Source organism: Oryza brachyantha, chromosome 5, assembly GCF_000231095.2.
Source record: "Oryza brachyantha chromosome 5, ObraRS2, whole genome shotgun sequence".
NCBI lineage: Eukaryota > Viridiplantae > Streptophyta > Magnoliopsida > Poales > Poaceae > Oryza > Oryza brachyantha.
Genome location: NC_023167.2, coordinates 15,824,806 through 15,849,721, shown reverse-complemented (window position 1 = coordinate 15,849,721; position 24,916 = coordinate 15,824,806). Strand labels below are relative to the sequence as shown.

Here is a 24,916-nt window from a genome sequence, read left to right as displayed (position 1 = left end):
AGATTATGGCTCAAAATCTGAATATTGTAGAATATACATTCAAGGTATGAATTAATATTTTAAAATCAAGGAAATATAGCTTATTTCCTTAATTCATCAGCCTTTAATATAATGAATGGCATATTACCCTTGAAGAGGTAAGAGGAATATCAGACCCTGAATGAATATATAATGGATGGCTCGCAAAGTTTTGGTGTACCATAAAAATCTCCAATTAATAATAATATGTTGGGGTCAGCCAAAAGTTTTGACCACTAGATAATTTGGATTGACCACTACAAATTATTAATTAGTAATCCTATTCCGTGTGTCCTTTCAGCCTTTCGAATATCCACGAAAGTACTTTCCATTCTCATTATACATACATTGTTCAGTATGCATGCAGTGGCTTTTAAACCGCTAATAACATAAATTTAATTATTTTACCTGCAAACTGCTCTTGATTGTTTCGTTCAGTTTTCTATAGTTTATCAGTCGCACTTAAGCAATCTGAAAAGAAAAACTTTAATTTGGCAATTTGTTTCAACACTTCGATGCAAAAGTTGTGTTATTTTGCTCATCAAATTCCCATCTTGGATAGATATACATCAGGACTAGGGATGGAAAACAAGATCGTATATCCAGGCTGTGATCAGCTCAAATTCATAGTTATAACGAGTTGAGCCGAGGTAGAATTTTAGCTCGTGAGCTTAATGAGCCAGTTTACAAGTTGTTCGTTTAGCTTGATAGTACAAAAGACACTATATCCTGATAAATTTAGTGCTTGTTAATGTCATCCAAGTCATTTGTATTTGGTGTTATTTGTTAGGTAATGTTTATTTTTACATTAATGTATGATAAATAGTAAATTCAAAACTATATAGGTTGAAATAATTGAGATAAAGTTAACTACAAGTAGACATTTTTGCTGTCAAGGATAATGGGCCGAACCAAGCTGGCTCATTTAAGTAACGAGCTTAAACAAGCAAGCCTTTCACCTGCCCTCCCACCTCTGTTGGAGTTAGATTTGGTGATGGGGCTTCGGGGATGGCATGAGACGATGCCAATATGAAGCCACATCATGTTGTCGTCCTATGTACTGATAGGACAGCGGTTAGGGCTGTCAAAAAAGCTCGAGTCTCGTGAGCTACTCAATCTTGGCTCGTGCTAGGTTCGTCTCGAGTTCCAGACGAGTTGAACCTAAGCTTGTGTTGAAGTTAGTGAGCTTTGTCAAGCTGAGCTCAAGTTTCAACCGAGCTTTAATGGCATTGGCGTTTTATTTTTATTTAATAAACCAGTTGGTGAAATATGCCATTTTATATATTCGCATGATGAATTAGCATATATTGGCATGATATATTTATCTTACTCCTTTTACACTATCCCATTAATATTTTTAAATATAAATTAATTATTTTATCTAGAGATTGTCCTTAAAATATGTTGTATTACTTATAAACCGAGCTTGGTAAATGATCTCTAGCTTGATCGAGCTGAGCCCGCTCGAAGTTTACATAGGCTTAGCTCGACCTTGTGTCGACCTCGAGCCTCGACAAGTAGGGTCGCTCGAGCTCTCCTTGTTGGCAGCCCTAACGGTGATGTCATGATTCCCGGTATGAGGTGGAGCGAGCGAGGAGCTTGGGATCCATCACCATGGCTATTTTTTTTAATCCCTGTGAGGATGTGCTCTTGTTTCTTGAGTGTGGTGCAACGGTCCATCCTCGCTCACAAAGTTCAATCAGGCTGGGCAGAGTGAGAGCATACCATGCGGGGGACGGGGGATGGGATAGAATTCCATGCCCTAGCAGCCCTCATTTTCGATATCCATGGTTGTAGCTCGGTAGCTGTCTACTCTAGTACTACTTGCAACCCAAATTACACATACATCCGCTCAACTTATGTGATTAGACATTGCATTATTTCTTGGGAGTTCCAAATAGCTAACAACAGATGGAGAGATCAAACTATACAAGCTTGCTCAAGCAACTGCTTGATTGATTTCATGCTCTTCCTGGACCTCTCGGAGGGTTATGGCGGCGGTTGGCGCCTGGACTTGGATAGTCGTTCACCTCCACGTCCATCCTCGCCGCCTGCCTCCCAGTGAAGCCTCGCGCCACTGCCACCGTCTCCTGCATGAACGGTCACAAGCCATGTTCAAAACTGCTGTCACCAAAATTATTAGTTTATTTTAGACCTCTAAATATATGGACTCATTTCCGAATTGGCTCAAGCTGGTAGCTATGATCAGCATATATTTGCAATTTTGCAAGAACAACAATATAAATTGAATCACAAGGGGCATTAAATAATGCAGTAGATGAGAAAGATTTACATCTGCAGAGAGGTTCAAAGACGACGGGTGTTGCTGTTGACTACTCAAGTGCAGGCTTCCTTCAAGAACGAATCAACCCACAAAAAATCACAATCAGATATGATAAACCAACACACATTAAGAACTCACGGAGAGGAAATCACTAGCCATGAAGGAAAGAGATCCATGGTGTGGAGGAAGCTTACTCGACGTGGGCACCGAGGAGACCAGGACAGGAAAGAGGAGGATGAAGGCGAGAGCTAGGAGGGCAATGATGTCACCCAGCCGCCTCCCCATTCTGCGGCCCATGCAGGAGCTTGGTGCTACCCGGTTCTTGCTGTGTGATCAGGAGAAGATGGATGGATGCCAGTGGTGAGTGGCAGGTGGTGGACTAGCTTGGGGTTTTATAGTTGGACTACATGCTAGGAAACGGTCGGCTCTTTCCATTTTGCTATTCTCTCTCTTAAAAGGTCAATTTTCACATCACTAGTACAGAGAAAGAAAACAGGGATGAATCTGGACACCATGATATCCGCATTTATCCTCATAAGTTGTTTCTTTTTTTGACGGAGGGTATTATCCATATTCATCCTCATAAGTTGTTTCTTTTTTTGACGAAGGGTATTATCCATCTTCATCCTCATAAATTGTTTCTTATTTAAATAGAAGACATTATCCACGCTTATCCTCGTAAAGTGTTTTTTTAGATGGAGGATATTATCCACATTCATCCTCATAAGTTATTTCCTTTTCAGCCGAAGGTGTACATGGATTTATTTGGAAGATTTATTTGCAAGGTGGCAGTGGATGGATGCAATGTGCAGTACTGCCTTTTTGGACTCTTTGTAGGGCTTAGCTATATCGGTATGTTCCTCTGATCTAATTAAGTTGTGCGTCGAGTGTATATTAGCATGTATGGTAATTTGTATGATTTTTTTTGAGATAATGAAGATGGTTCTAGGTTCTGTTGTTAGGCATACTGTCATTTTTTATCTAGGAATTTATATATTTCTCTTATCACCATTATGTTCTAGTTTATTTTGGCAGTTATTTAGGCAGCTCTAAAACTGTCATTTAAATAGTAGTTTGCATTTTTGCAGCCTGTGTATTAATGGAAGAGTAAAATGAATAACAATTTTAGAGTCCTTTTAGAGTACTCCAATATGTCTCGTTGCCTTCAGCATCGTCTTGTGGTATTGCCGCGACCTAGCCATGTCCTTTTTGTCACCGACAATTAGTCACCATGACCGACAATATCTATCGATGCACGATCGCACCTTGTGTTTGTTCTTTCGAATGTCAACTTGATCCAATGCTAAAACAGGGCTATAATACCACTTGTTGTAAAACTTAGTCGATAAAAAGAAATGTTGATTAACATTCTTGATTTTGCCAGCCATTTAGAGGTAAGAACCACCATAAAACACTGGGCATCAATTGTTTGTTGTTTTTTATACTAATAAAAATATTATCTCCTATTTATTAAACAAGATAAGCACTAATTATCTTTTGGAACCGTTTAATGCTATTGCTACCGGGCAGGGGCTGATCTGCACCATTGAAGCCCCTTTAGCCTTCGCAACAACATTTCTAATATTACTGAAGAGAAAGAAGGGCTAAAAGCAGATCTCTTTTGTCTGGCCCCTCCTAATATTTTTTTCTGGATCCGCCAGCCAGGTAGCACACTAGCACGCGCATATTTTATACTGGTAAAAGAAAAGGAAAAAGTGGCTGAGCAGATGTGAGAATAATGGGCCATGGCCTGCTATGCATAGGGTTTGATCGCACGGCCCATGTGCCGATGGATTTCGGCCCACGTTTACTCGTTACCATTTTTTCGAGGCCCGGCCCACTCGTCATCTTCCTCGTCTCATAAGAAACCCTCGCGGAGCCAGCGCCGCACGCTGCTCCCTCCGTTCCCCCCTCCCGCGCCGCCGCCGCCTCGCTGCCGGCTGAGCTCCGGAGGTATCACGTCGAAATGCTACTCCTCTCCTCTCCTCCCCATCACCGAGCCGCTAGTTTCTCTCCGTTTCTCTACGCTCTATCGCAATGCTGTTGTTCCATTTCTCTCGAGAAACTAGCATCAGGACGACCTTGTAGATGGAGATGGTTTCTTGTTTCTTGCACTTTGTAGTTGATCTTGACGCAGTGTAGTGCGACGCATGCTGCATACGTCCGTAGCTAACTTCTGTGAAGGATTCCGGTTTTCTTGCGTATGTAGTGATCCCGTTTGATCTGATTTACGACAACTAGCTGCGGTTCGTCAGTGGAATCTAGATTTCCTAGACGGCAGGGAAAGCACCGGAACTGAGGCGCTATAGCTGTTGTGATGGCGTAGCTACCTATTCCATTTGTGTGCAACATGGACCAGGGAACCCGCTTTGCAGGGGAGATTTGTCAAGTCTCTTCTGCCAGTAGTCGCCCGACAGTTTACCCCTTCCTGGGGTTTTGGATTGCATAGTTGTGTATGGCAATTCGATGCGCATTCGGATCGGTGTGGTATTTTGGGGTCTCTTGGGTGATTTGATCATTTGAAAGAGCCTTGTGTGTGTTGCACACTTGCACTCAGGCGCGATGGCTTTTGCGGTTATATTAGAGTACCCTTGCAGCAGGAGCTAGCTCATTTGTGTTTCTGTTGCCTGTTTAGTCCCTATATTTTTAGCAGCTAAATTTGATTTGATTACCATGTCTTTTCACTGTTGGTAACTTGATGTGGACTCTAATGTTCTGTGCTTACCTCTGTATGATTTTGTTTTCTCGATGCTCATTCCTTTTTCTCCGGTTCTTTGAAATTAGGCAGGACTTTGTGAAGGTTTAAGCTGAGAAGATGGTCCTCAAGTAAGTTTGCTGTGTATATTTGTGTTGTTTCAAAATGTGCATGTTTAGGCTATGTTGTTTCGTTAATGGTAGTATAAGATTAGTGTCAAATATTAGTCCAATGACTTGTCTTCTATATCTAGAAGATATTTCAAGTAATCCTTTTTTTCGTCTCTCAGGACAGAGCTTTGCCGTTTTAGTGGTCAGAAGATTTATCCAGGGAAGGGCATTCGGTTTATTCGTGCTGATTCACAGGTTAGATGGTTAATGCATTCAATGCCAGGATATCTGCATGCTTAGAAGGTTGTTTAACAAGTGTTGGGTATATTCCACAGGTCTTCCTTTTTGCAAACTCAAAATGCAAGCGCTACTTCCACAACCGCCTGAAGCCTGCAAAGCTTACCTGGACAGCCATGTACAGGAAGCAGCACAAGAAGGTAGTGTTACAGGATTTCGGCTGGCATTTTCCTTTTTATATGTACATGCTCACTAACTGCATGAACTTAACTTCTCTTTTGCTGATTGTTACTTCTTAAATTTGCTGGGTTCAGCTGAGATGAGCATTGAATTTTGTAACATTGTGTTGTAATTTAAATGCTAAGCTATTTTGTCCTTAAGCTATTGAATCTGGGTTCAAGTAAACTTCTGTTTCGTGATTGAGTGTAAATATCAGCATTCAGGAGTGTGATTAGTTTTTACCATGCAACTGCAAACGTCATTTTTTTCTTCCAATAAGCATCTTGCAGTGTTTGCATCATTGCATGCACATGTAAAGATTGTACATCTGGACACTTCTATAGTTATGTCTGTGTTAGGGCCTCATCTTTTCGCTTCTGCTTATGCCTATAAGCCAAATTTTGAATTTTCGATCTTAAATTTAGAGTTGATTTTGCATTAGCTTTTAGATCGCTAAGAACATGTATATAAAACTTTCATTCACAAATTATTTTTCGTTTGCAAATGTTGTTTTGCTTTTTCCTTGGAAAAGCCAAATGATGAGTCCCTTAGTGCATTATATTGTCCTCTTTGTAGGTCCATCCCTAATTCCTTATTACATGCAGTCATGTATGTTATACATGGCATCCAATCAGAATTGATCTCCTGTTTACATCTTTTCCCAATTTTGTGTTTAGGATATCCATGCTGAAGCTGTCAAGAAGAGGCGTCGCACTACCAAGAAGCCATACTCTAGGTCAATTGTTGGTGCTTCATTGGAAGCCATCCAAAAGAAGAGAGCTGAAAAGCCTGAAGTTCGTGATGCTGCTAGGGAAGCTGCTCTTCGGTATGCTCTTTGGTTATATAATTATATGCACAAGTTGCAAGCATAGTGTTCTGGTAATATTTACTTGTTTTTCTAAGTGATGGCAGTTTAAATGATGTCTGATACCAACAAGTCTCCACCCTTGGAATAAGCATTGCAACTCTATACCTGTTACAATTTGATTTGTTCACTGCAGTAGTTGTTATGTCAATCAGTTTTCTCTTCTTTTGCTACCTATACTCTGGTCCACTGCATAGTGCAATGCAACAGATGCTACCTATCCTTCTTGGCATTCTGCTGTCGCTGCGTTTTCTGTTCGTAGTCATGCGCAATCCCCTATTTCATTTTGCATTAGAGCGGGGCTCTCGAAACATATACTCTAATGATGCTAAAGGACACAATCATCTGACCTTGTGCATTGTGCAGTGAGATCAAGGAGCGCATCAAGAAGACCAAGGATGAAAAGAAGGCCAAGAAGGCTGAGGTAGCCAAGTCCCAGAAGTCGCAGTCGAAGGGCGCTGCTCCAAGGGGTTCCAAAGGCCCAAAGATTGGTGGTGGTGGTGGAAAGCGCTGAACGTTTCATGCATCCTAGGAGAGGGTCGTGCGGTTCTCTTAAGTTGTCTAAAATGGCATCTCGTCAAAATCAAAAAGCTACTTTGTAGAACATCTGTTTAAATTAGCATGGCTGCTGAATGTTTTATCATCGCCACAGGAGAAAATATCATGAAGCTGAATTGCTATGTGGGGCATGGTTGTTGTTTTATGTTGTGTTCCTGTTTCCTGAGAAGTTTTGATGCTGCTGGACATTTTCCACGTTCTCATCTATGTTTCAACTAATTCCGAATTCTCACTCTGAATGGATGGTACCGTTGTACGATAAATCCTGTTAGTGGCTTCGAAGTGATTTTGACTGGTAACTTATGTTTAGTGAAAATAATTTAGAATAGTTTTGTATTAGTCTCTTAGGCAATCCAAAACCCTAGCAATCAATCCTGTGGGTTCTTTTAGAACATATAGTTTAAGAAAATCATAGGAATACAGGTGTTCATCTTTCCATTTTTTTGAGGGAAAGATAAACAGTATAATTACAAGCGGAAAATAATTTGCGAATGATTATATATATATATATATATATATATATATATATATATATATATATATATATATATATATATGTTCAAAGTGATCTAAAAGCTAAGGTTGAAAAATAAACTGTGATATTTTTTTAAAAAAATTAACTTCAAATTTAAAGTTAAGATTTTAAATTTTAGTATATAAACGTAAGCAACTTTCAATCGATAGAGGTGATAAAAAGCATTGCGTCATCAGATGTCTGCGATGCGACGACCGTAAGCGACGCGCAGGTACCAAAGTCCCCTCCTGAGCCAACAGCACACGTAAAAGGTCGCAGGAAAGACCAGGTTTCTCAGCATTGTTAGAGGAAAAAAAATCCATTTTTCTTTCCTAAACTAACTTAGATCACTTAACCCCTTAAAAATATTTTTTGGCTCATTTTATTCTTGCGCACTACTGAAAATAGAGCAGTTCACAGCTCAGTACCATTTCCTTTTTTTTTTGTTACTGCTAATACAAATTGTATTTTAAGTTAATTTTTAAGAGCCATAGGTGACACCAATATCAAAGTTTTAAAAGTATTTCTAATTTTTTTTATAACTATTTGCTTGAACTTTGAAATAATGATGTTTAAATTAGTGCTTCCAATCTATATAAATAATTTGAATAATTCTTAAGAATTGGTGAGACGTAAGTTATAATGCATGACTTATATAGAGAAAAAAATAGAATAGTGTTGGAGAGTAAATTAATCCGTTTTCAACATTTCGTAATGTAAAATGAACCCAGAAAATGGTCTAGGAAACTAATTGCCCATTAAAATAGTTGGGAGTAGAATGGACTTTTTTCCTCATAACTTGCTTTTTTATTCACCACTACTACTGTCTTCCTCCATGAAACTGAGATTGTAATGTGAGAGGAACTTAGTGATTAATTCCACCGTCCTAAAATATTTAGTATTTATAAGATTTAAATTTTATAACATAATATAAATATTTTTATACTGATTTTTATGATTTTAATTATCTTAATGATTTTAGAGCCAATAAAACGCCTAGAAAGAAAATTTAATTGATTTAAAATTTAAAAATGAGTAAAGTGTATCAGCGGTTCTTAGACTTGTGTGCATGTGTCATCTAGGTCCCTGAACTCTCAAAATATATTTTTGGGTCACCGAATTTGTCTGGAGTGTCATATAGATCCAAACCGGCTCCGACCCGCTCCATCCGCCGACGCGGCATGCCACGGTGGCGCCTACGTGTTGATGGGGACGTGGGGCCACGTGGGTCCCACATGCTAGATACAACTTACACTGAAGTATTGTATGGGTTATTGTTCTTTTCCACGGTATTTCGTTTGATGTCCCGCTGTCATGCAATTTGACTTAGAAATAAGTACCCTAAATTAACTAAAGATTTACATATTTTGATTTTTAAAATGTATTACGTGGTTCCTGCTATCGCTTGCATTTTTCTTCTGCAGTACCTACATATATGACTGCAAAATTATTTCTCTATCATTGGTTGCAAAAGTCGAGAATTTGGTTGGATCAATGGCAGCAACAAGAGTGTGTATTGGGTACGTTAATTCGCAACAGCCCATATTGTTTGACTAATTAGCGCACGTAAAATGATAAAATATAGCACACATAAAGTTTATATTTGTCCCCATAAACATGAACTTTAGGTAAAATATAACCGAATAATATTCAAAAATGAAACGCTGAATATAACCAGCTAGTACTTTGTATATAATTCATCTTAATAGATTAAAATATAACAGAATAATATTAAAAAATAAAACACTCATATGGCCCCACCAACACATAGGCGCCACCGTGGCATGACACGTCAGCGGTTGGAGCGGGTCGGAGCCGGTTTGGACCTGTATGACACCTCAGACAAGTTCGGAGACCAAAAATACATTTTGAGAGTTTAGGGACTTAGATGACACATACACACAAGTTTAGAGATCGCTGGTGCACTTCACTCTTTAAAAATTAATCACTCAAGTGGCTAAAAAATCTTTTAACATCTTATGTAGTCTATATTAAATAATCTATAAGTAATTATTACTCCCTCATTTTTCTATATGATATCTGTGACTTTTAGGTCCATATTTGACCATTTATTTTATTTAAGAATATATAATTATTAATTATTTTGTTATAATATAATTTGTTATTATAAGAACTTTAAGTATGATTATAAATTTTGTATATAAAAATTTAAATAAAACAAACAATCCAACTTAGTGTAACATGCTGCCTCAAGAACCATGTAGCCTAGCCCAACCGACGGGTGACCTACTTACACATACCACTCTACTTACACTTTCGTCATTGCTTAGTGTAAAAGAGTCATCCCGAGAGTGATATGGTTAGAGGGGTGAGACCTTATAAGTTGGTTTTACTATTGCTAAATGATACTAAACATGCGCACCCAGCTCGCATGTGCCACGTAGGCTATATTGAGTCAGGATGTCACATGTAGATTTAAAAGTTAACGACATAGGAAAAAAAAGAGCCTTTCAGTAGGATGAAAGTGTTCTCTTCTCTTTCCTAATTAAATTCTTGCCATGTCATCAAAAAATTTTTATATGACACCTAATTAATATCAAATAAAAGGATATTAAGAATAACATAAAAACATAAATAAAAATGTTTTAATCATAAACTATTGCAATTCACCTGTTGCCCTGTATATGGGGTGACTGGTGGGTTTGGGCAAAAGGATCGCTTCTTCGTCTTCTTCCTCCTGCGACTCCAACCGCCTCGTCTCTCGCGCTCTACCCCCTCATCGCCACTGCACCACAGTCGCTGCCGTGGATCCCCTCATCCCCCTCGTCTCACTGCCGCCACTGCCATTTACTGCCAGCCCAGCCCGGCTCACGCGGTGATGCTGCCTGAGGCGTCGACGAGGCCGTAGCCGCCGCGGAGGGAGGGAGAGGTATCGCGGCCACCTCGCCGACCAGGTGAGCGCTGCCCTCCTCCACCCCCCCCCCCCCTCCCCTCCATTCTGACCCAGCGAGCCGTTTCATTCGTTTCTCCCTCCGTCCCGTCTCCGGCGGCGGCGGCGGCTCGGTTTTCCTCACCCCTGTCGCTACTGTTCTACTTTGAATACTAGTACTCCACTACATCACTCTGCAGCGCTGCTTGCTGCATCGAGTCTCCACTCGACAAGCTGCATTCAGCTCATCTGGAGTACATGCACGGACGATTGTCAGATTTTGTTGTGTTGTTGTCACTCTTTTGCTGCGATCAACTGAAGTAGGAGGAGATAATCAAATGCCCCGCACGAACGTAGAGCCTTCTCCTGTCGCTCATTTAACTTTTCTTTGCCTTATTACTGCTCTTCAAGCACATGCTGCAGCTAAATCTGTTGTGAATATGGTGACAGTTCATTACCCATCCTACCCGTAAATCGGGGCTGCATTGTATCAGCGCCGGAGCTATAAACGCAACCTGATTTGTTCAACAATTTTCTTTGCAAATGGCCTCTAGATGGATTTCATTATTCCAACTTGAACTCATCTTCTTTTATTCCTGAAACAAGATTATTCATGATTAGATGAATCAATTAATCTGGAGAAGCTATTTAGTTTATGTTAAGACTAACTGTTGCTATCAGCTTCACCCTATAAATCTCATGCTGCCTAGCTTGTAGATTACGGCCACAATGGCCAGCGCCGTCCAGTGTATATGGAGAAAGTAGCAGCAGTAACTAATCTTGAGATTCTTCAAAGAATTCATATGGACAGCAATTCGTTGACTAGGGAAAGTAGGTCTCTGAGTAAATCATGTCTTCTTAGGGTATTTCATATGTCTTTCCCATGATTTCAATTATTTTTTTCCCCCTGTCCTGCAGATTTGCATGCATAGTTCCATGCTTAAGGATAGGTATGTGCACATCATAATGGTAGTTCATGCAAAAAAAAAAAGAAAAGAAAAGAAAGAATCAATACATATCTAGAATAAGTGTTTTATTTGTTCCTGAATTGCATAGAATGCAAAAAGGTCCATGCTATTTGGATGCATACTCAACAGTCTGAGTATATGCCTTTTTATATTATAGAACAAGGGAGCATTGCCTGCAAAGGGTTCAAATGAGAAAAATATGGCAGATCCAAATGAAGTTTCATCGCCTTCTGTTAGTCTAAACAACAGTGGACTGCATGAGCATTCTGATAGACACACCAACACACCTAGAAAACATGGCAATGCTGGCATGTCAAAAGACAACAGAAGTGCTACTGGATTCAAGAGACTACAAACACCCATCAACTTATTTGAAGATGAATGCATTTTCTGCCATTCATTTAGAACAAGTCAGGTGAACTATTATTTACATTATCTTTTCAGGGCTTCTTAACCCTTGCTGACATTAAAAGACCTCACTTTTCCCTTTCAGTTTCATGGTCCAATGGTGCATTATCGAAAGGGAAAGCTTGTGTCCAGTGACAATGACAGCCCATCAGATATCATCTATGTCCATAAGAAATGCATGGAGTGGTAAGTCTCGTTATAGTTTTAACTCTTTATGTCTATTCAATGTGATTTAGATTTATCATCATGCTGTTCCATTTCAGATTTAATATACTAGGATGTTGGACCCTTTTATTTATTTTTGGAATCTGGGCCCTTGTATAATTATTAGCTTAATATCTTCTCAGGTTGTTATGTAAGACTAGCATGCATTTTGTATGTAGATGCTTGATTGATCTCATGTGATAGTTTATACAGTTCTTTAGATTTGAGGACTATTTGTTTTTTTTGGTATATGTAGCTTTATACATTATATACTATATTTATACAATCCTGTGCAACAGTACACAGTAGTTAGTTCTCTCAAAAAATGGTCTATTTATTGGAAAAAAATATTTATCTTTCCTTATTTTGTTTTGTGAAGGGCCCCAAGAGTATATTACAAAGGTGACACTGTTGTGAACATGGAGATGGAAATAAGTCGTGCCTCAAAGTTGAAGTGCACCAGATGCAGGCATCCAGGAGCAGCTCTTGGGTGTTATTATAAGCATTGCAATAGGAGCTATCATGTTCCATGTGCAGTGATGACATTGGATTGCCGCTGGGATGTTGTAAGCTCTTCAGGAAATCATGTGATTGATCCTTCCATTGTCACTACTCTGATGTTCTAAGTTCTAAGGGGGCCTATTTTTTCATATTTCAGGATAATTGTTTTGTTATGTGCCCAGAACATGCATCCGAGGCACTACCATGTGATAAGGTAAGCTCACCAACAAAGGAGAATGGCAATTCTTCTTCCATCTCACAGAGGTTAGTGAATATGGGATTTCTATTCAAGCTTCTTGCTTTCTTGGAAGGTTATATAAAAGTTGTGGTATCATTGATCCTTCATTTGCATTTGTGCCTCATTTCTGTATTCAAGTCAATCATCAATCGAACAAAGAAATTCCACTGGTTGTGAAAGGAAAGATTGTATAATAGATCAACGGAACATATCAAGTTCTTTGCCTCAAAGGTATATGACCTTTCTTCCACTGCCTTTGGGAGACACTTTCTAGTAATTTTATGAAATAACTAACAGTTACTGTAAAATTATCTTCTGTTTTTTGTTGTTCCAGACAAAGTTCAGCCAAAGAGGGAATTTCTGCTGTTCATAAAAGGGAAATAGATCAACCGGACACTTCATGTGCTTCCTTTCCTCAGGGGTATGCGATCTGTCCTGAACTTTCTTGTGAGGTGCCTTTAAGGTTCCTGAATCTTGGACCAATTGTAAGTCTTCCATTCCATATGTCTGTGTTTTACTTGATCATTCCAGCCAATATTTGGACAAGGAAGTAATTTACACTGAAGACTGGAGGAAACAAAAGCAAAATCACCTTTACACAGAAAGAAACTGCCCTTCGGATCTGTGGGTTTTGCTTGGTTCAGCTTTAAGTCCATCCGAGAAGGTAACATAAGTGTGAAGTAACAACCGTCATTTTTTGTGTGATGAACACGTTTATGGACAAATAATGCTCTAGTCCTGCTTCATGGAGAAATTCAGCATAGTGAATGGTCTGCTACATTTATAAGTTTCTTCTTCCGTTCCAGCTTGTGTTAAATGCAATTTATGTTATTCAAGCAGGATTCCTTGAAGGAGTTTGCATCTTGGACCAATGCAACCGTTGCCAACGAATGGACTGAAAATGTGACCCATGTTATTGTTGGCAAAAGTGGTGATAGTGCATGTAGCCGATCATATGAGGTCCTGATGGCTCTACTGTTTGGAAAATGGGTTCTCACGATTGGGTGTCAGTATTGAGCTATCTTCCCTACAGTTCTCTATTTCTATTAGCGCTCTAATTTGAACATTTATTCCTGTATGTTTAATTTGTTTGATATGGCTAAGTATCCTTAAGGTCATTCAAGGTTTACTTATCATAAATCTGAATAGCATTATCTATTCCTAAGGTGAATTCCTTCGCATTGCTCTTTTAGGGATTATGAATTCAATGGAAGAGTTGATTCCAAGTCCAGAAAGTTCCTTTGAGTTGAGATTTAGCCATGACTCACGCACATCAATTGGTGGAAACAAGAAAGGAAGAAATCAAGCTTCTGAAGGGGTATGTATACATGTCTGGCTATAAGATTAAACTTATGCAGTGAAAACTATCGTAGGCTGTCAGTTTTATGAGTTTAAGAATTTGATTTGCAAATCTATTATCAGTAATATTCACTTACAAGTCCACAACTTGGTACAGTAATGCATTAGAATACTTTTTACATATCACTGTTCAATGTCAAGGTGTATATCTGGATGCTTCCTGGACCATAACTCCATATGTTCCACAAACTTTGCGACATTTTGTTCTTTCGAAAAGATTTTCTACCGCCACACTCCATGACGATAATGTGATGCTATAGCAGGCACAGAAGCTGTTCTCGGGACTGAATTTTTGCCTCAGCGCCTACATAAACCCTGACGACAGAAAACACATACAGAACCTGATCGCAGCTGCAGGGGGGCAGGTACTGAAGATAAGCGGCTCACATTCGGTGCGTGAAAATCTGGAGAAAGCTCCTGCAGAGCCGCTATACTTCGTCTTTGACGGGGGCGCTCCAAGGGAGTTCACCCCAAGCTTGCTTGATGATCTCCCCAAGGAGATGGAAGAGGGCATAGAGCATGCTGCCTGTGGAGCTCAGGTGATCAGCCATTTGAAATTGTTCGACACCATAGCTGCTTCTGATGCCCATATTCTCAACCACAAGGATCACTTCACCCCTTATGTGTAATGTAATGTAATGCCTTATGTGTAATGTAATGCTGCGTTTGTACAAGGTAACCATGTCCGTAGTTACCTGTTGTCAATCTTGTAGGTGTTTTTGGCAGTGCCTGCATCAAATCTTTGGCACTGTAGGTCGAAAATTTTGTATAAACAGTAGCTGAATTCCTACATTGACTTCTGCCACATATGGTTAGCCTGATATGCAGGATACGAGAATTCTAGCTCTATTAGTATCATAGTTTATTTTTCAACCTTTGCTTCCGATATAACTCACCGTAAGGTACACGACCATGCTTGTTCTAAGCGAAAAGTCACAAACTCACATTCCACTTCACCACGAGCAAGTCATGGTTCTTTTTTTAGATAATGACGAGCAAGCAAGTCATGATGATCACTCGTCTCTCGAACGCCAAACTAAACCAGTTGTCTGTTGCTTGGATCACAACAGAGCAAAATTTTACCAAACCAAATTACCGAAGGAACAAACAGAGCTGATTCAAGATCCAAAATATCGGTACCTGATAATTTAAACAACTGATCTGGTACAGGTAAAACAGGTTTAAACATCCAACATTTCGGCCATCACAAGATCGGAACAGAACTAAAACGGGTTCAACTTTGCTTCGAAACTTAAAATGGGTTCAACTGATTGCAGCCAACGGTGCAGTATTTTGCAGCTACCACAAATGCCGGCCAAAGCAGGAGCTCCGTTTCCCAGAACAGCATGCAAATACCCTGTTCAGAGGACAGAGTTTAGGTCAACAAGTTAATCTGAATTTATTGTAGTACTAAATAAGTGCTTACAGAATCGTTCTCCGAGAGTTAGCTGTACCTTAGTAATAACAGTAATTGATCAAAGCCATGAAACTTAGCCTTCAACACGAAGAACCTAGTGCATTGGCTGCAATGCAAACTTGCATAAGAAAAGGGGAGGAAAATTTGCAGAGAAAATGCATATTCGGACTGCAATTCTGACCTTGTATATTCTCACTGCCAATGTCGGACAGCAGGAAGAAGAGGAGGAAGGGCAGGTATCTTCTCTATATCGTCATAACGGAGAATAAAGTTGTCCTGCAACCAACTTCTGGTCAGATATACTATTTCTGCCATGGGAAAAGGCTGAAAAATCTATCCAAATTTCGTTCGGACATTTACCTTAGAAGTTGCATCCCAAATGTTTGGATTGAAAAAAATGTAAGGTCCTTGTTCATAAGTTGTAGTTTGCACCAGAGGGGTCACATCAGGAACTCTTTTAAGCCACTGACGTAACTCTTTGTGGAAAAGCCACCCGTATTTGTATCTGAAAAAAAATTGAAGCAACAATTTGAGCTATCTGGCATACCAGGGGAAAGTTTTAATAAAAAGAACAGACAAAAAGTGCAGTTTGTACTAACAGTTGATTCGCTGCATATAACTGAGCTGCATCTTGTGGCATACTGCACAGAAGACAATGTCAAATGATGCATAGCATAGTAATACAAAATTCACTGTTAACTACCTGTAGAAGATGTACAATAGCGTCACGATGTGAAACTTCTGAAAGAGCAATGACTACAGAGGAAGAAAATTGAATATCAGATATCACGAGATTAATGGTAGCCCAAACATTTCCTGGCAAGAGAAACAAAAAAGGGAAACATAAACATTGAGAGTCTTACCATAAGGGGTGGAGGCTGCTTAGCAGAGTAGCAATTCGGAGTTTCATAGTAATACTCTTCTTTAACTGGCGGCTCACTTGACCATGGAGAGGTAAATGTCTTGTAAAGAGGATCTGAAGAGTTCATATCCAACCCTAGTGTTGTCAAATCAATCCCTAAAGCGAGAGATGCTGGTCCCTCCTCTTTCAACTTCATTATACTCAATAACCCATGTAAGCCATATGGATCCTGTGCAGCATCAGTTCCATGAGAAGACTTGGGACTCTGAGCATGGTGAGGCTCTGGGCCTGAAGATGACTGCAGCCTAACTGAATTCTGAGCCTGTGGTTCATGGTTTTGCTGGATAACTTGTTCATGAGGCCTCGGATTTAAAGATGAACTTGGAGAATTTACTGGCCTTGGTCCAGTATTTTCAAGCCCAGTATTTTGAACCTAATAAATACAATCAATATGGTCAGTTCACAAATTCCACATTGGAAAAGGTTAGCAGGCACCTAGTATCAATTACTTCGTAGGGTTCTCACTTACTGTTCACCATAAATAAAAGGTACATGAGAACAGTGGTGTAAAATGAAATCCGACAAAATAATTGTAATCCTAATACAGGTCTTTCAATCTTGACTATCTGCTGATGATGTAAAAGGAAGTCCTAACACAGGTTGCCTACCGAATTAGCCGTCTGCTTAGGTTGTTGACGGGGTGGGTAACTGCTGCCTGAGTTAAAGTCAGATGATCTGCCCATCTGTAAATCACATGCTTGGAATTTTAAGGAAAAGGAGATATAACTGTTGTCGGAGTCAAATTATTAAAAAAAAAAACTCACAGGATAATGCTGTGCTTGCATAATATTTGCATTCTTAGGAAGATGATCCTTGCGATGCAAATCCATACCTTACATTCCAAAGAAACATAACATGAGGTAATGTTAGCAAGGAACTATATGAACATGCAGAAATAAACGATGAAATGAAAAGTAGGGTAAGGGTACCTTCCAATCTTGGTAACTCTGGGAAATCCTCATTATGAATTCTAAATCCCTGATTTTGCTGAACAGGACTAATACCAATCGCTTGATGTTGTAGTGATCCTTCAATTTGTTTTAAAAGAGAGAAGTTAGTTAGTTGATATTATCAGTACAAAATATTCAGCATTACCGTACAAACACTGACCATTTCCAGCAGAATTAGGCCGCCCAACTAATTGAGGAAAATCATTGATGTCAAATGGAGAATTTTCACCAAAGTTAGCATCATGTCCCATTCCTGGGGAACCAGACGAACTGCTTCCTGCCTGCAATTGGTTCTTAGATAGTGCTCCTCCAGATGCTGAACTAGAGCTTCCAAGCATATTCATAGCTGGTGATTCTGGTAGATAAACAAAATTGGCTAAATTAGAAGTCCACTTCTGTTTATATACATGAAAAGAGAACTTCCTCTAGTTGCTTTGTTTCATTGATAAATGTAATAGGGTAAGCACATTAACAAGTTGGATGACCTGTAAGTACAGAAAAAAATAATAGCTAGGAGAACCATAGCAAATTGCCTCAACAGAGTGGTATTTACTTAGGCCGCATTTTTTTACCCTCACTTCCCAACCTATATTCTCTCGTTTTCCGCAAGCACGTTTCCCTAACTACTAACAGGTATGTTTTTTGCAAAAAGAATTACAATAAAGTTGCTTTGAGATATCATATGAATACATTTTTGAATTTTTATAGCTAGTAATTAATTAATTAATCATATGCTAATCAGCTGCTATGTTTTCCGCGTCGGTTTCTAACCCAACAAAGAACACAGCCTTAGTAATGGACCCAGTTAACTCTTCAATTCTCAGATCAGCTCAGTTGAATTGAGTCCACCAATAACAAATATGTACTTATTCATTTTGCATTTCCATATGACTGTAATGCACTTTGAAGGGCTTAAATGTGACTATTATTACTTATTGTTCTAGACCACTTCATTATAAAGTCAGAAAGAAAGAGAAATTGAGAACATAAGCACATGCATTCATCAAAGGGTTTACATGTTTAGCATATACCTTGTTGATGAATACCACCCATTTGGTTTGATCCCCGGATGTTAAGAGCCCTACTTCCAGAGAAATTCACAGGGGATGCAACAGTAGGCATAGACAGCCCAGCAGAGCTTATTGTTCTCCCAGTGTTGCCTCGACCAGCAATATTACCCACATAAGTTGTTATTCGCGGGCCAAAATTCCCCCAAACTGGAGTAGCTGCCAATCCAAGATCAGAATTGCAGTTACCAACATTTTTCAATTATAAGAAGGAAGATTGTATTGAACCATTAATTGCACTCATGTTACCGATAAAAACAGGACTTCCCCCAACATGCATACCTCCTCGGTTGCTGAGAGCAGAATACCCATGAGAAATCTACAAAAAAAGGGCAAAAATAAAAATGTGAGCTGGATTAGAAGAACTTTATAAACAGACACAAACTGAGGAGAGAAAAAAACCTGATAAATGGATGCTGGAATACTATTTGAAGGAAACCAAGCACCAGAAATACTACCCCTAGGTTGTTGAACACCTAAGGTTGGACTGCCAGTCATTGAAGAACCCCTTGGTGCTAGTGAACCTGACATGTTTGTAAGATTGAGGTTCCAGTAATGTTGTAGAACAACCCTTTCAAGCTTTTCATGAGAGTTAGCTTTAGAAAAAGGTGACTCTCTAACATGCATAAATGGACTAGAAAAATAAATTACTGTAATGTCACTAACCAGCATGGCGAAAACCTGAAAGTGATCCAGATTGACCAGAGAAGATTGGTGTCAATGGCCTTCCTGTTGAGACTGGAAGGTTTGATCTGGCACCATGATTGTTTGACTGAAAAAGTAGTAAGAGATAAGTTTCAAACCTATAATTGTGACATTTTAGTACGCATGCGTCAAAATAAAATAAATATGGATCAAATTTTAATGATAAGACATACAATTTTAACATAAATCATAGCTAGTATAGAAAGCTGCTATAGCACTATCACTACTCTAAAGAGAACTAAGCTTCCTTCAAGAATAAGAGAAAAGTATCCTTCAGTGTCATGATTCATAACCTTTTGCTTTGAATTCAACCATAGGTTAAGGTCCTTCTAGTGAAAAGAGGAACTAAACAAAGAGAAGCCAAGTTACAAAACTACAGTATCCAGAAGGGTAAATTACACAACACATGCTGTCTTTTTGAATCATCCAAGATTTTTAAAACTAGCAACAGTAGGATCTACTTCACCTGAATACCACCAAAATATTATGCCACACCACTTTGTCACTTTTAGAATAAACTTTGTCCGCATTTGACAGCTCAAGTCCCCAACAAAACCTCCCTCATTTTCTGCATGCATGCTTCCTGAATTGCTAAAGTTACTTTAAAAATCATATTAATTCATTTTTCAAGTTTTTTAGCTAATACTTAAATTAATCATGCGCTAATCTACATCTCCATTTTGCGTGCACAAAAAATTAGTTCCCAACACTGGGAACAAACATAGCCTTTGTGTGGGATGACCTTATACTCGTTCGCCTTTTTCATCCCCATCAAGCCTAAAGGCCCTATTTGGCATAGCTCCGGATCGATTTGGAGTTTAAGTCAAATTAAAGTGGTTGAAAGTTTTATATTTCTTTTCAAATAAGAACAAAATGAAATCATACATCAAATCCATGAATTTCTAGAGCTAAAAAGCTCCAAGAAATCTTGGATCTGGCGTTGTGCCAAAAAAAGCCCTAATACCTAAACCTCCCATTGTGTTGCATCACCGAACCCTAACCCTAGATCTACGCCTCTTCTTGCGAGATTCCTCTTCAATTCTTTTCCACGGCGAATCCTAAAATCTCACCAACAACTCTTGAATAAATACAAAATTGATGCCTTGCCTACTCTGCGCATACTTGTCAACTATCTCTAGCTACCAAATCTCATGCGTACCAACCAAATCGCAACAAGAATTACCAAAATCAGTTGTGGAGGTAGTGGAAAGGGAGGATGGTGGAAAGGGAGGATTACCTGTGTCAACTCCGATGAAGATCTACTGCCGCCCATCCTATGAGTGTTTACTTCAGCAAGAAGGTTGAGAGGTGCAAAGACCAAGAATTGTGGCTAGGAATAGGGGTCCAACCCCTTTTATGGAACAAAAACACCTCAATTCCTTATTTGCCCCAGGCAAATAAGTTCAATCCCATATTTGCCCCTGATACCTCCCTGACCTAAGGGCAGCCTTGAGCCCACGTGCCATTGCGAGAATTAAGGGCAAATAAAAGAATAAGAAACTTTTAATGGCAAAAAAGGAATTTATCTTAGGGTATTGAGCATACAAAATTGAGTGAATTACCTATTTTCCCCTAGAAGTTGATCGCATCAGTTTTTGGCCTTGCAAAACTTTGCTTCAACCCATTGCCCTTCTTTCTCCACTTCCCTTCCTTATTTATCTAATGATGCATCAAAAGACATTTTTGCTCTTGTAAATGTCCTTATTCCTCACCTTTGCTATTCTTTTACACCACGGAAATACCCAACCTTCTATTTTATTTACCAGTCCACTAGCATTATCTTATCTCTCACCTCCTCTTGGTTAGCTCTTCCCCATCTACTCTTTTGTTCCTAGGGCACATAGTCCTAACCTAGTACTCCACTATTGGCGGCATGTTTATACATTGTCGCCCAATTACACCGCTTATCTCCTTGTTGGCTTGAACCACTGCGACCTAGGATTAGTTTTAGGACAAACTAACACACTCATCTGCTACCAGGACAGATTGCCCTATTCCTTATCTCCTCCTCTATTGGGGCTTGTAGCCTCACCCACTTATCCTTCTCCATAGCATAATTGGCTAATACCTAAAGCGGTTGGTGATGTAGAGTAATCTTATGAGCTCAAGCGTGAAGGGCATGCCATTTGTGGAGGAAATGGTATGATGTGTATATTTGGAAAAAACAATAAGTGAAAAGACAATAGGAGAAACAAATAAGGGAGAAAAGTTGAGGTTGGACAATAGAAGAAGAAGCAATTTCCTAAGGGTAAATGAGAAATGTGGTCAACTTCTAGTGAAAATAAAGAATTTTATCAAAATAAATTACAAACTAGAAACCTTTTGATTCAATAATACTCCATTCATCCCAAAATATAAGAATTTCTAGAGTTATCCACGGGTATTAAGGAAGTAGGTGGAATTATGAGGGTGGGTGGTTGTGATTGATTGAAATGTGGAAGTAGATGGAGAAATTAAATGAGATGTCCGTGAACAATAAAAGTTGCCATATTCTAGGATAAATTTTGAACATTACAAGCTCCTACCATTTTTTTGTAGTTTTTAGTTTTTAAAACGAGGAGTCTAGGTGGTGTTGTCCACTCCACACCAGTGTAGTGAAAAATGACCGGTATGGGCAATAAATTGTTCGATTATGCGGATACGGTTACAAACCGTCCTGACTCGGTGAATAGAGAGTTGTGTATGTCTATGAATGCTTAATCAACGAATAGCTGATTAATTAGTCGTATTATTGGCAAATCAGCCATACCAAGACCGACCTTTAGCTCACATGTCTTCAGTTAGTAAGCATATATAGCAACCGAAGTAATACCAGATGTTCTCTAGATTAATATCTTTGGTTGCTTTATTTAAGAACATACCTTTAGACGATCTTTACATTTCTATATATATGTAGCAAAAATTCTAGGAAAAAATAATAGGAAAACTAATGAACCATTACACAAACCAAGCTATAAACCCAAATGAGAGTGTGTGCAAACTGCGAGTTTAAAACATGTATTTTAGAATATGTGACTAAAATTCAATACCTAATTTGATATTCCAAAATTATACTAAGGATAAATCTTGATTGCCTCCAACTTTACACCTCCCTAAAAAGATTGGTGGTTGATCTTTACAAGGCAAAACAAAAGTTTTAATGCTTACAGAAGAATTTCAGATGAAGGGTAAAAAAATGAAATAAAATAAACAAAATAATTACCAATGTTGAACAAACATAGACCTACTGTAACTAGAGACTAGAACGTACGACCCACAAAAGTCTAGGATTAACATTCCGTGAAGAGCTTTATCATTTCTGGTGTTCCAAGTGGCCTCAAGAGCTCATGTATTTATGGACCTTCCATGTATAATCCTGAACACCAAAATTAACTATAATACTAAACCAATAACATGTTTAGATTAGCTTGAGATGCACACTCGAAATTTCCAAAACTTGCTCCTAAAATTAGATGATGGGCAAGAAAGAAACAAAGAAGTTTCATCAGAACAACACATGGACTTTTTCACTCAGAGGTATAAGCCTTGTGCTTTTCAATAGCATATTTCAACATGCTGAACGACAAAAAAACAGAAATGACCTAGAAATTATCATATTAAATAAAAGTATTCAAACATTATTCCGGTTGATCAAATTTCATCAACAGTAAGCCACTTGCAATTTGTAATACTCTTAGATACACAAAAATTTACAATATATTTAGAATGTGCATTCCAAATCCTAGTGGTAATGATTTGTTTCATGTGAAATTCCTACATGACTTAATACCTTACAGGAACGAGATATCTGTCTGTAAGCTATGAACAGGATAAAATCCTCTTTGATTTGAACAAATCCTACCCTATACTTGCACTAAGAACTAAAAAGCAGAATTCCAACCTATAAAAATATGTTAGAGGTGCTTATCCCTCGTTTGACTATACAATATCTGCACGCAACCTCATCCACACCTACAATCTCTCCCACAAATTTCTGGATCAGGCGCATATTGACCAAATCTGAATGCTAGTTGAGGAAACAAATCTATGGTATGTCACTATTCTTTTGCAACAATTTCTACACCTCACAAATACATCACCTTGGTTGTTGTGTATTTGGTTCATCTCCCACATACACCAATTTAGAGCAGTACGAACAAAAGCATGACCACCCATGTGCTAATAGATGTTTAGCATTCATTAATGAGTACAGTCACATAGTACAAACTATGGGATCAGTTAGACTAACCTTCATTCCAAAAGGAGTAAAAACAATGCAGACTTCATGCTTGGTTTCAATCCTAAATTGCATATTAATTGGCAAAAAATATATGCATTACTCATTACAAACAGGAATATTACTATATCAATTATTCCATATTTGGGTTCCATAATAGACTCATTCTGGCCAGGCTCTAGGGGAGTTCTTGAAAGGTAAAATGATCTTGAATCCATAAGATGACAGTCACTTAAGGCATACGAGTTAAAACTTTTTGTACATTGCTCTCTGCTATGGTAATTTTCTATCATGAGATTATGTTAATGGAACAAAAGAAAATTAGAGGGAAAAAAGTTTACTTAAGAAAGGAAACTCACATTGTTTATCTGGTTTATGGTCAGTTCTAACTTCCCCTAGAAGGTAAAAAGTCTGCACCATTGTGTCAACTCCAATGCCTTTTCTCCAAGGATCTTATAGTCTACTGCATACGACTTCTGAATCTCAATTTCTACAAGATAAATCTGCATGGTTAACACAATATATAAGCAGACGCCAAAGAGGTGTTGAGTAGCTAACATACACGAACAATACAGAGGATGTAACGTCAGCACCATTACTTCTCTGCAGATATATAATACAGATTGAGACGAGGCAACTGTGATCATATTTCCTCGCGCTCTCGAGGTAGCTACTTCCAGGAAACTCAGGCTAATTTCAGGCTCCATCAGTGAATCCCATGAACTGAAAAGATCGGTGATGTCGAGGGGAACAGAATATATATTCAGCTTCTCCAAAGATCAAGTTCACCAGCTCAGATCAAATATAGAACCTACCAATTTACAAGAAAAAATTATATCAAACGGAGCCTAAATAACTGGAATTGCACATAGCATCAAACGCTAAAACACAGACAGGTAAAACAATTCGAGCTCTGTAGAACATTCTGTAGCCTGAGCTCATTCAGAATGTTCAGAACAAACCCTACATCCATTACCCCATCGCGGCACCCGGGGCAACCAAAGATGGATAAAGCGTTCTTCAGATTAAGCTCGTTCAGAATGAGCGTCGCCTAGGCCCAAGCAAGGCCACCGGAAAATCGAACCCCGGATTTAAAAAGAACAAAAAAAAATTCAAACTAGTCCGCCGGACGAGACACGCTAGTACCGGCGCCGCAGACGGAGACGACACGGATCCATCCGCCGGTGAGCATCACGCCGCACCGTACGTCCTTCCACTTGTGGTAAGTTTCGGCGAGGCGGCGGGACGATGGCGAGACGGAGGGAGGGAAGGAGGGATGGTGAACTGGCCGAGACGGTGAGGCGGGAGGCGCGGATCTCTCCGTCGCGGTGGAGACGGGAATGGCCGAATGATTGAATAAAGGCAAAATTTGATACAAACGAGTGATAATCGTTTGGCTGGAAAAATCGAAAGGTTATATGTGCAAACAAAAATAAGTTAGCGAATGGAACTTTATATATTTCTCTTGTATTATATTATAACACTTTATCTATATTCATATGTATACTAATAAATCTAAACACATCTATATTGATTATGATAAATCTACGTAAACCCAGAAAATAGATAGA

At 38.9% G+C, this 24,916-nt stretch overlaps 4 protein-coding genes and 1 non-coding gene across 11 annotated transcripts; 3 read left to right on the top strand and 2 right to left on the bottom strand.

Moving 5' to 3' along the window:
* Window positions 1-1,979: 1,979 nt before the first annotated feature.
* LOC102705720 lies at window positions 1,980-2,599 on the bottom strand. Its single transcript, XM_006654498.1, has 3 exons — window positions 2,497-2,599; window positions 2,312-2,370; window positions 1,980-2,108 (listed from the first exon to the last, which is right to left on the bottom strand). Exons 1-3 carry the CDS (start codon window positions 2,597-2,599, stop codon window positions 1,980-1,982), a joined length of 291 nt encoding a protein of 96 aa, XP_006654561.1.
* Window positions 2,600-4,185: 1,586 nt separating this feature from the next.
* Window positions 4,186-7,140, top strand: LOC102705254 (60S ribosomal protein L24-like). Of its 2 annotated transcripts, none has more exons than XM_006654496.2 (6): window positions 4,186-4,255; window positions 5,087-5,128; window positions 5,287-5,362; window positions 5,443-5,544; window positions 6,241-6,389; window positions 6,795-7,140. In XM_006654496.2, exons 2-6 carry the CDS (start codon window positions 5,118-5,120, stop codon window positions 6,940-6,942), a joined length of 486 nt encoding a protein of 161 aa, XP_006654559.1. In that variant the 5' UTR covers window positions 4,186-4,255; window positions 5,087-5,117; the 3' UTR covers window positions 6,943-7,140. The 2 variants fall into 2 exon arrangements, with proteins under 2 accessions (XP_006654559.1, XP_006654560.1); XM_006654497.2 differs by having other exon boundaries at window positions 4,191-4,255; window positions 5,091-5,128.
* Window positions 7,141-11,142: 4,002 nt separating this feature from the next.
* On the top strand, window positions 11,143-14,906 carry LOC102705916 (protein BREAST CANCER SUSCEPTIBILITY 1 homolog). The gene is made up of 11 exons (XM_015837154.1): window positions 11,143-11,253; window positions 11,516-11,773; window positions 11,852-11,952; window positions 12,350-12,536; window positions 12,629-12,735; window positions 12,848-12,940; window positions 13,044-13,130; window positions 13,241-13,373; window positions 13,550-13,715; window positions 13,903-14,027; window positions 14,332-14,906. The coding sequence occupies exons 1-11, from the start codon at window positions 11,143-11,145 to the stop codon at window positions 14,695-14,697; spliced, it is 1,734 nt and encodes a 577-aa protein (XP_015692640.1). The 3' UTR covers window positions 14,698-14,906.
* Window positions 14,907-15,116: 210 nt separating this feature from the next.
* LOC102704979 (probable NOT transcription complex subunit VIP2) lies at window positions 15,117-24,648 on the bottom strand. Of its 6 annotated transcripts, none has more exons than XM_015837636.2 (20): window positions 24,492-24,648; window positions 23,908-24,156; window positions 23,705-23,835; window positions 20,692-20,788; window positions 20,367-20,577; window positions 19,091-19,196; window positions 18,827-18,948; window positions 18,674-18,743; window positions 18,389-18,583; window positions 17,518-17,712; window positions 17,337-17,435; window positions 17,172-17,239; window positions 17,016-17,090; window positions 16,349-16,780; window positions 16,189-16,241; window positions 16,085-16,126; window positions 15,846-15,990; window positions 15,667-15,761; window positions 15,523-15,591; window positions 15,117-15,425 (listed from the first exon to the last, which is right to left on the bottom strand). In XM_015837636.2, the coding sequence occupies exons 5-18, from the start codon at window positions 20,400-20,402 to the stop codon at window positions 15,678-15,680; spliced, it is 1,722 nt and encodes a 573-aa protein (XP_015693122.1). In that variant the 5' UTR covers window positions 20,403-20,577; window positions 20,692-20,788; window positions 23,705-23,835; window positions 23,908-24,156; window positions 24,492-24,648; the 3' UTR covers window positions 15,117-15,425; window positions 15,523-15,591; window positions 15,667-15,677. The 6 variants fall into 6 exon arrangements, with proteins under 6 accessions (XP_015693122.1, XP_015693121.1, XP_015693120.1 ...); XM_015837635.2 differs by having other exon boundaries at window positions 23,705-23,848; window positions 23,939-24,156; XM_015837634.2 differs by having other exon boundaries at window positions 23,705-23,848; window positions 23,945-24,156.
* LOC121054594 lies at window positions 19,091-19,168 on the top strand. Its single transcript, XR_005811982.1, has one exon. It is a non-coding gene; the product is annotated as a small nucleolar RNA snoR35 (small nucleolar RNA).
* Window positions 24,649-24,916: the final 268 nt, after the last annotated feature.

Coding starts and splice junctions, on each gene's coding strand:
- LOC102705720 (XM_006654498.1), bottom strand. CDS start 2,599: ATGGGCCGCAGAATGGGGAGGCGGCTGGGTGACATCATTGCCCTCCTA. Junction 2,371..2,496: donor CTCCTCGGTGCCCACGTCGA/GTAAGCTTCCTC, acceptor TCGTTCTTGAAG/GAAGCCTGCACTTGAGTAGT. Junction 2,109..2,311: donor CTTTGAACCTCTCTGCAGAT/GTAAATCTTTCT, acceptor CCGTTCATGCAG/GAGACGGTGGCAGTGGCGCG.
- LOC102705254 (XM_006654496.2), top strand. Junction 5,545..6,240: donor ACAGGAAGCAGCACAAGAAG/GTAGTGTTACAG, acceptor TTTTGTGTTTAG/GATATCCATGCTGAAGCTGT. Junction 6,390..6,794: donor GCTAGGGAAGCTGCTCTTCG/GTATGCTCTTTG, acceptor TGCATTGTGCAG/TGAGATCAAGGAGCGCATCA.
- LOC102705916 (XM_015837154.1), top strand. CDS start 11,143: ATGGAGAAAGTAGCAGCAGTAACTAATCTTGAGATTCTTCAAAGAATT. Junction 11,774..11,851: donor ATTCATTTAGAACAAGTCAG/GTGAACTATTAT, acceptor TTTCCCTTTCAG/TTTCATGGTCCAATGGTGCA. Junction 12,736..12,847: donor TCTTCTTCCATCTCACAGAG/GTTAGTGAATAT, acceptor TCTGTATTCAAG/TCAATCATCAATCGAACAAA.
- LOC102704979 (XM_015837636.2), bottom strand. CDS start 20,402: ATGGGCGGCAGTAGATCTTCATCGGAGTTGACACAG. Junction 19,197..20,366: donor CTTCATCGGAGTTGACACAG/GTAATCCTCCCT, acceptor CTACTTTTTCAG/TCAAACAATCATGGTGCCAG. Junction 18,949..19,090: donor TTCAGGTTTTCGCCATGCTG/GTTAGTGACATT, acceptor CAAACATGTCAG/GTTCACTAGCACCAAGGGGT.